At 38.6% G+C, this 10,480-nt stretch overlaps 1 protein-coding gene across 1 annotated transcript; it reads left to right on the forward strand.

The window, feature by feature from the left end:
• The first annotated feature begins 6,740 nt into the window (after positions 1–6,740).
• LOC145102828 (Subtilase family protein) lies at positions 6,741–9,396 on the forward strand. Its single transcript, XM_079040310.1, has one exon. The coding sequence runs from the start codon at positions 6,859–6,861 to the stop codon at positions 9,184–9,186; it is 2,328 nt and encodes a 775-aa protein (XP_078896436.1). The 5' UTR covers positions 6,741–6,858; the 3' UTR covers positions 9,187–9,396.
• Positions 9,397–10,480: the final 1,084 nt, after the last annotated feature.

Here is a 10,480-nt window from a genome sequence, read left to right on the forward strand (position 1 = left end):
CATGGTTCGTTCCATGATGAGTCGAGCTTCGTTACCTATCTCATTCTGGGGGTATGCCTTAGAGATTGCCACCTATATCCTTAATCTAGTCCCTACTAAAAAGGTTTCCAAAACACCCCATGAGATGTGGACAAGGAAGGTTCACTCGTTAGACCACATCAAAGTTTGGGGTTACGAGGCTTTCGTGAAACGCGAGACTCACGACAAGCTCGAACCTCAGAGTGAGCAATGTATTTTCATCGGCTACCCATGGAAGTCCTTTGGATATCTCTTCTATAGACCGAGTGACAATGTTGTCTTCATCGCGAGGAGAGGAGTCTTTCGTGAGAGAGAACTCATATGCCAAGTGGACAGTGGGATGCAAATTGACCTTGAAGAGCTTCAAGAGTCATGCGGTGAAGGAGCCTCAAACACTAGCAATCAACCTGAGGAGGAAACTCCGGTTGAGCCGATTAACGAATCCGTACCTCTGAGGCGTTCCAGTAGAGTTAGTGTTCCACCTGTGCTATATGGTTTTCATATAACAGCTGAAGGTGATACATTTATCAGTGATAGCACACTGGTAAATCTGGATGAACCTAACAACTACAAGGAAGCCATGGCAGGCCCCGAGTCTGCAAATTAGAAAGAGGCTATGGATAGCGAGATTCAGTCCATGTGTGACAATAAAGTTTGGAACTCGGTTGACAGTATACTAGGTCGTAAGATAGTCGGGAGCAAATGGATCTTCAAGAAGAAGACCGACATGGATGGGAAAGTACACACATATAAAACGCGACTGGTTGTGAATGGCTTTACTCAAACTCCGGGAGTTGACTATGATGAGACCTTCTCACCAGTAGCGAAGATTAAATATATAAGGGTTATGTTGGCCATAGATGCATTTCATGACTATGAAATATGGCAAATGGATGTCAAAACCGCTTTCCTTAATAGAAAGTTGGTTGAAGATGTTTACATGATTCAACTAGAAGGTTTTGTCAATGCAAAGTACCCTAATAGAGTGTGTAAGCTTAAAAAATCAATTTATGGATTGAAACAAGCATCTCGCAGATGGAATAAATTTTTTGATGAGAAAGTCAAAGGGTTTGGATTTTTGAGAAGCGAGGATGAGTCCTGTGTATATGTCAAAGCTAGTGGGAGTATAGTGAGCTTTCTGGTATTGTATGTAGATGACATACTGCTAATAGGAAATGACATCTCAACCTTGGAGGAGGTTAAGTCTTGGCTTGGGAAGTGTTTCGCTATGAAGGACCTTTGGGAAGCTGCTTACATCCTAGGGATAAGGATATTGAGAAACATGAGTAAAAGACTAATAGGACTTAGTCAAACTACCTACTTGGACAAGGTGTTGAAACGCTTTAGCATGGAGGAGTCCAAGAAAGGTAACTTACCTATCCAAAGCAATACCAAATTGAGTAAGACTCAGAGTGCGAGTACAGAGGCTGAGATAGTAGAGATGAGTCGAATACCATATGCTTCCATAGTTGGCTCGATCATGTATGCTATAACTTGTACTCGCCCTGATGTGGCCTTTGCTTTGAGTATGGTCAGCAGATATCAAGGGAATCTAGGTAAAGCTCATTGGACTATAGTTAAGAACATTCTTAAGTACCTGCGAAGGACTAAGGACTGGGTCCTTACCCTCAGTGGGAGTGATGACTTGAGAGTGACGGTGTATAGTGACGCCAAGTTTCAAACCGATAGAGATAATTTCTGCTCTCATTCGGGCTGGGTGTTTACCCTGAATGGAGGAGCAGTGACATGGAAAAGTTCCAAGCAGGAGACTGTAGCTGATTCAACGTACTAATCATAGTACATAGCAGCAAGCGAAACATCGAAGGAGGCGATATGGTTGAAAAACTTCATCAGAGACCTTGGAGTCATACCATCTATAATGGAGCCTATGGAGATTTTATGCGATAATGAAGGGGAATTTGCCTTAACCAAGGAACCGAGAGATCATGGTAGATCCAGGCATATCAATGGAAAGTACCACTTTATAAGACACCAAGTAGAAGAAGGACACCTGGTGGTAAATGGGATATCTTTAGAGGACAACCCAACAGATCTCCTTACAAAGGGACTGACTAAGGTTAAACACTTGCAGCATGCAAGGGGAATTGGGCTAACGGACGATATTAGTTTTAGTTGTTAGATAAATAGAAACTTGTAATAGCTAAATTGTAATTGAAATTTGATGATTAAAAAAATGAGTTTTATTTATAAGTTAAGTTACTATCTTGTGTCAATTATTTACCATTGTTTCACTTTGCATGTTTTGACTTCTAGAATAATAAAATTATTCAAACCATCCACAGTCCATCATACTTTGGAAGTAGGTAATAAAGTTAGACTATCATGAGTTGGCTTGTAGATTGTCAAAGGTGTTATACATAGCAAAAGTTTGCTACACCATTCATGAGTGCTCCTGAAATAAGATTTGAGTATTGGATTCAACCCGCGCTCACCTAAATTACTTCATGGAATTTATCACGAGTAATTGTGAGACGATAATATCATATAATCTTCAAGAAAAGATATATGAGTTTTTGACTACGAGTTGGTTGTGCATTGATGGCATGAAAACGCATAAGTAACTTGATGTTATAAAACGTGACGTTGTGCATGATTTGAAGAGTAGTTAGTACATGTATATAATGTCGAAGTTTATATGTTCCTTTTATCCTAAGAGGATTAAAAGCGATATCTTGGGCCCCTCGATGATTCTGTTCTGACTATGTGCCGAGCCCATTCAGAACTAAATTGATGTGTTCAGTTATGTTCTATGTCAGACGAATCGGAAATCGGGAAACAAAATGCACGACAAAAAGTATGACTATGTTCCATGTGTTTGTCCACATAGATATCTTGAGAACAGAGGAGTATATAATCCCTTATCTGAAGGACGCGTCACTAACTAGGTCAGAGTTCGACAACAACTTTTGAAAGCTTACGATTGCTAAGTCGGATCCTGAAGTCACATTGGTAGTTATAGTTATTAGACTTATCCAAGTGGGAGACTGTTGGATTTGGTGTCTAAGCCGATAACTATAATTGGGATGTACTTGACCCAATTGTAGCCTAGTCCTTTTGGGTTGCCTTCACCAGTGCAATTTGATAGGATGGACTTTTGAGAATAAGTTTATTTATGATTTATTAATATATTATAAGTATAATATATTAATATGAAATCATATTATTTAATTAGTATTGATCAAGAATTAATTTGAAATTAATTTTGTGGTCAAAAGAGACTAATTAAATATATGAGGATTGATTATGTAAATCAATGATTCTTATAGTGTGGGCCAACGATCCATGATTGTTTAGATGAGCTAAACCAATAAGATAATCGATGGATAGTCCATGGAGGTTAAACTCACGAAGCATAAGAATGTGAAAGGTCATGGAGAATTAGGGTTTGCATGAATGTAACCCTAGCTTAGCAACACTATAAAAGCACACCCCTAGAACCAAAATCGATTACGCCATCATTCTAAGAAGTTTGATATTGATTTTGAGCTAAGTAACTTATACTCTCAAGCCTCCTCTTGCATATCGGTGTTTGTAAACCATTAGAGGCATGACACTTGGGGTGCTCAAGCTTTCAAAGGTCAAGAACTACAAGTCCTTCTAAGAGGTAAGTCATCTAACTAGTTGTATTGTTCAATTGTTCATTTGTATCCTAGTTAGGGAGAATGCTTTGGAAAATTGAAAATGCATGTATAATTAGAGAAAACATAGATCTAAAGCATTTAGGGTTGCATGTGCACCGTATGAGTGTTATAGTGCTCAAAACCCAACACATCATACCTTTAAATTGGGTGCAAAGCCAACAAATAGGGTTTCATTAAAATCAGTTACCACGGTGTGGCAGGTCTTTAAATCCCGCGATCCCTGAAAATATCACCACGCCATGGCCACCCAAAATGAAGACTTTAAAAAATACAATGGATTAGCTCATACCTGAAACGGGTGTTACAAAAATGAATAAACTTGAAACTGTTTTAACCTACTAATGATCATTTTGCAAAACATGAGAAGACTAAAACAACCATAGAAGGAAAAATAGCTACAACCTTTGAAGACTTTGATTCCTCTCGGGAGGTTGGAAGTTGATGAAGATGACAAAGACTCCAAAGTAGAAGCTCTCTATATGTATCCACTAAGCAATAGTAAACCACTTCAAGATGCTAGTCATCACTTGCATTAAGCACTTCTTAAGCCATTAATAACTAATACCAAATTAGTCTTAAGGAGAAGCAACTTATAAATTCTTTAAGCATGCACTAATTGCAAGACAAAGAGAAAAGAAATAGAGCACAAAGGTCTCAGATTTGTGAAAGAAAAAAAAAAGAGAAGAAGAAGTGAAAAAAAAACTAACTAGTTTTTGTTCCTTACACTTCTTTATATACTTAGGCACAACTCCTAAATGACCATACCTTTCAACCAAGTCAAAGCATTACCTTTAAAAAAGTACGAGATGGAAGAGGAAAGACGACACTCAATCTCTTCGGCCATGATCATAAGGATGTGGTGTGTTTTACTCCAGCTTATTAACTAACATGTGCACTATTTTATAATATAAACCCCCTTTATATAAATAAACTTATATAAGTCCAAAAAGATGTACACAACATATAAATCATACTATATGTGTTAGTAGTTATTTTTTCCTCTTAGAAAACATTATTTCCATAAATAATAATTTCCCAATTTAAAATATTTTTTTCATAGAATAATAAATTTCAAATTTAAATACAAGTGTTAATTATATTTATTAATAATCAAATTACTCAAATAAATAATCAATAAATAGTAACTTGCTATAAGGTGTCACCTTATAGGATCATATGTCATTAGCAAATATAGTTCTATAATGATTATTGGACATAAAGATCTTTGGTAAGATTTGGATGATTTTGGACTAAAGAGTAAAAAAAAGTGTTGGGGATAAATTGAGGGCTAGTTTGGAAGGCTTATGGGACAAAATTTTAGACCCTTGTATTGCTGGAAAGGCTAGAAGTGTATGACAAAGGAGAGCAACATGAAAATGACACTTGCATGAGATATGATGATATTTCACCACACGAACATGGTTTCTACATCCGTTCACAATGCCTTGATGGCATGAATCGACCCTCTTTAACACTTTAAACCTAATATATTTTTTATTAGATAAAAAGAGGAATATATAATATTTTGATCCAAAATAATCCCTCGTTTACACTAACAAATTACATTGCATGAAATACTTGGAACGAACTGAATCAACTACAAAATTAAACTAAAAGCTAAAGTTCTTAATTAAATCAAGAGGAAAATTCTCAAATTCGACATTCATTAAACGTTCATGAATGAATCAAATGAAGGATGGCAGAGGAGAAAGAGAGGAAGACGAAGGAGATAAGGATGATGGTGGTGGTGGTGTTGGGGTTCTACGTCAGCGAAGATGGAGGTAGTGTCAATAGATATGATATAGAGGGGACAGAGAGTAAGAAAAATGGGGTGGATGGGGGGAGGGGGAGTTTAGGTAACCGGAGGTTGAGATGGTCTATGTTAAGGTCCTTTGGTCGTATCACTGTTGTTGGAGGTCGAGATGGTATTTGTAGAGGTGGTGCCGTTAGCGAGGAGGTTAGACATGGATTTTCAATTAGATTGGGGTGTTGGGGTTATTAGACCTATTTTCAATTTTTATTGAAACAAATGGTGAATGAAAATAAAAATATAAAAATACCATAAAGGACAAAAACAAGGGCATTTTTGTCATTTGAGGGAGTTTAGCTATAGAGTATTGACCGTGCAAGGACCACACATTTTTTGAAAATGGATGCGCCATCATAATATTTGAAAAACTAGACTAAAATTATAGATGTGTGTAAACGAAGGGACCAAAACTATAATTCACTATAAAATTTATGAAAACAAAGAGCAAGTCACGTGAAGAAAACATGACCTTGTTGCATATATATCCATGGAGACCATGACACTGGAAATCCTTATTTGATCAAAATAAACAATTAAAAAAAATGAGTGTCACGTGTGCGAACAGTCCACCCCAATGCTTAAAAAACGTGTCGGCAGCTCTATACATTCTTACATAAATACCCCCTCAGATATTCGCAAATCTTCACTTTCTCCCGTTTTGTTTTATACTTTTTCTACACTTACATGTTTCATAATTCCTACATACCTTATGTTAGTTTTAGACAAGTATAATTCTCATTTATTAAAATAAATTGAGTTTAAAGTTTAAACAGTCATGGAAATTAATGACCCTATTTTTTTTTTCTCACAATGAAGTTTATGCAAAATGAAGGGGCCATTTAAGTAAATAACTATAATTATCTACTATACCAGCGACCACAGTTTATTATAACTTATCCGGAGTTATGGAATGAATATTTATTTATTCGTATTTTTATAGGTTTTGTTTTCTTTTGTCTCGATATGTTTCAATTCTTTTTATAAATGTTTTTTGACACGCATACACTATCGTATTTTTTCTTTTTATAAATCAAGACCGGTTGACATATAACGAAAGTCTTTCAAGTCTCAGCCCATATCTTATATATTTAATTTAATATTTATATATATTACACAGTTCTTTTTATGTAAAAATAGAAATATAAAAGTTAAAGTTTGTATTTATGAGATGTTAAATTTGGTAGTTTGAATTTCTTAATTTTGGTGGGGACGGATTGAAACATGAGTACACGCTGACACAAACCCACTCACTCCAGCTCACAATGTACCGCCACTGCAACAATTTCAAATACCCATTCTTCACCTTCACTTTCATTTCAACCCAAATTCACCACCACCAACGGTGGCCGGAAAATCTAAATCTCTTCCATGGCTTACTTCCACTTCTTACTTTACCTTTTTCTTCTTATCCTCACTGTTTCTGCTACAGACCAACAACGCCAAACCACATTCATTGTTCGAGTTCAAAACGACGCTAAACCTTCAATATTCCCGACTCATAAACACTGGTACGACTCTACCCTCGCTGCTCTTTCCGACCGGAGTCTTCCTTCTTCTCGCATTATTCACACGTACGACACCGTATTCCATGGCTTCTCAGCTAAGCTTTCTGCTGTAGAGGCTTCCAGGCTTGAATCTGCTTTTGGGGTTCTCTTGGTTATTCCTGAACAAGTTCGTCATCTTCATACCACGCGTTCGCCGGAGTTTCTAGGGCTTAAGACGTCTGATAGTGCAGGGTTGTTGAAGGAGTCGGATTTCGGGTCCGATCTGGTTATTGGAGTTTTGGATACTGGGATTTGGCCTGAGAGGGAGAGTTTTAACGATAGGGGGTTAGGTCCGGTGCCGGTTAAGTGGAAGGGAAGTTGTGTTGCCTCCGGAGGTTTCCCGGCGACGTCTTGTAATCGGAAGCTCATCGGAGCTAAGTACTTCTCTGCCGGATACGAATCGACAAATGGGAAGATGAACGAAACGGTGGAGCATCGGTCGCCGCGAGATTCCGATGGTCATGGAACTCATACAGCTTCAATCGCCGCCGGTAGGTACGTTTTTCCGGCATCAACTCTCGGTTACGCCCGTGGTGTCGCTGCTGGAATGGCGCCGAAAGCTCGTCTCGCTGCTTACAAGGTCTGCTGGAGTGCGGGTTGCTTCGACTCAGACATCCTCGCGGCCTTTGATTCCGCAGTCAACGACGGCGTGGACGTTATATCCCTTAGTGTTGGCGGCGTTGTTGTGCCCTACTACCTCGATGCAATTGCAATCGGTGCTTTTGGCGCCTCCGATCACGGCGTTTTTGTCTCTGCTTCTGCCGGAAACGGTGGTCCTGGTGGGCTAACAGTCACAAACATTGCGCCATGGGTTACTACAGTCGGAGCAGGAGCAATTGATCGTGACTTCCCCGCCGACGTAAAGCTTGGAAACGGTAAATTAATTCCAGGTGTTAGCGTCTACGGTGGCCCCGCATTGGCACACCACCGTCTCTATCCACTAATTTACGCCGGAAACGAAGGTGGCGACGGTTACTCTGCATCCTTATGTCTAGAAGGCTCTCTAGACCCTAATTCCGTACGAGGCAAAATCGTCTTATGCGACAGAGGAATCAATTCACGAGCTCAAAAAGGGGAAGTCGTTAAAAAAGCCGGCGGCATGGGGATGATATTAGCAAACGGCGTCTTCGATGGTGAAGGTTTAGTCGCAGATTGCCACGTATTACCTGCTACCTCCGTCGGTGCATCCTCCGGCGACGAGATAAGACGTTACATCATGTCAGCTTCAAAATCCAAGTCGCCCCCAAAAGCCACGATCATCTTCAAAGGAACCAGAATCAACGTCCGCCCTGCACCCGTCGTCGCCTCATTCTCAGCCCGTGGACCAAACCCCGAGTCGCCGGAAATTCTGAAACCAGACCTTATCGCTCCAGGACTCAACATTCTCGCAGCATGGCCGGACAAAGTAGGCCCCTCCGGCCTCGCATCAGACAACCGGAAAACAGAATTCAACATTTTATCCGGCACATCCATGGCTTGCCCTCATGTTTCCGGACTCGCCGCCCTGTTAAAGGCAGCTCACCCAGGATGGAGCCCAGCTGCGATAAAATCGGCATTGATAACAACAGCTTACACACTCGACAACCGTGGGGAAACGATGATAGATGAATCCACCGGAAACTCATCCACAGTGATGGATTTTGGGGCTGGACACGTTCACCCACAAAAAGCCATGGATCCAGGATTAGTCTACGACATCAGTTCATACGATTACATTGATTTCCTCTGTAATTCCAATTACACAACCAAAAACATCCAAGTGATTACTAGGAAGCACGCCGATTGCAGTCGGGCAAAAAAAGCAGGACACACCGGAAACCTAAATTTTCCGTCAATGACAGCTGTGTTCCAACTATACGGGAAGCGGAAAATGTCGACACATTTCATCAGAACAGTGACGAATGTGGGTGAAGCAAAATCTGTATACACTGTGAGCATAAAGCCACCGAGAGGGATGAACGTGACAGTGGAGCCGATGAAGCTTGCTTTCAGGAGGGAGGGGCAGAAACTGAACTTTTTGGTTAGGGTGAAAGTGGTGGCGATGAAGCTGTCGGCCGGAAGTTCCATTACGAAGAGTGGATCGATAGAGTGGTCGGACGGAAAGCATGTTGTTAGGAGTCCGCTGGTTGTGACAATGCAAGAACCCCTGTGAAAAACGATGGTGGTTGTAGTAGTTGTAAGTTTTAAGTGGTATCAAGTTTTCTATTTCAGTAAAGCAAGATGTGAAATAGTTTGGAAGAAGAAGGGTAAAAATGTAATGTAAAAAAGGGAGCCAAATATATATTTGGTTTTGTAAACGTATGGAATTATGGCAGTGAGTCAACTAGTCAAGTGCTGACTTGGCACTTGGCATTGTTTGTTACATTATGTGGGTAGTAAGAGTTTAAATTCGGAATTTTACAACATACTTATATTTTTGTGCTCAATTTTAGCCTCTTAACATTTTTTTATTCCCAAGTGCCAAATCGTATTGCAACTGCAAGTAAATATCCAAACATAGGACACAAACTATAAAGATTACACAGATGCATGGAAATAAAGCTTATACAGATGCATTAAAACAAACTGTAAAGATTACCATCAAATAGGAGGGACATAAAAAAAATGTTTTTGGTGTATACACAATACACTCCTTTCTTATCAAATGGGCTGTCAAATGAAATAAAAAACATACATGCCTATTGATAGGTATACTCCTAAACTTAATGTTTTGATGTTGCAAAAGATATTCAATACTTAAATAAAGTGCATGGAGGGAAAGAGGGTGTCAATCGATTCCTTACGTTTTTTTTTTCAAAGTTCAGATTAAAGTAAAATATTTATGATGTGAAGAGATACACTCAAAAGCTGCTGGTAAAAGCTATCTAGAGAAAAAGAAAGACGTATTATACATTAAAGACTTGTGAGGTCTCAATTGTTGATTTTATAATATTGACTTCATTGTTGTGTCATTGAAATTTGTTTCATTGATAAAATCACATTAAAAACCGATAAAGTTGTAAGTAGAATTTTGGTTGGAAAAAGATAGTTGAACACTTGAATACGATATCAATTTTAAAAAAAATAGTTGTTATTGCCATTTTCTAATATGCATGAATAAATTATTAGTTGTCTTATATCTATAGACATATTGTCATTATTGGACCCTCGGTTTACTTGCTTATAATTTTACTGTAGGCTAATATTTGAATTTTGTATAGGGTATTATGATTTAAAAAATATTTACCTATTCATAGTATTTTTTAGATTTATTTACCAAATTATAGTAAAAATTAATTTAACTGTGGATCTCATCTCTATTATACCAAACATAAAAGAAGATTAATTAGGCTTATATGGGTTCTGCATTTTTCGCCTATAAATGATTAAAGCAAAATAATTCCAAAACATTGAAAAAAAAATCTTCTTTTGTGACGGTGGCGGATGTCAGTCGTGTGATGGGTGTT

This window comes from Lactuca serriola, chromosome 4, assembly GCF_051521515.1.
Source record: "Lactuca serriola cultivar US96UC23 chromosome 4, Lser_US96UC23_V15, whole genome shotgun sequence".
Classification (NCBI taxonomy): Eukaryota; Viridiplantae; Streptophyta; class Magnoliopsida; order Asterales; family Asteraceae; genus Lactuca; species Lactuca serriola.

Bases quoted from the DNA above. Each gene is read 5' to 3' on its own strand.
- LOC145102828 (XM_079040310.1), top strand. From the start codon at position 6,859: ATGGCTTACTTCCACTTCTTACTTTACCTTTTTCTTCTTATCCTCACT.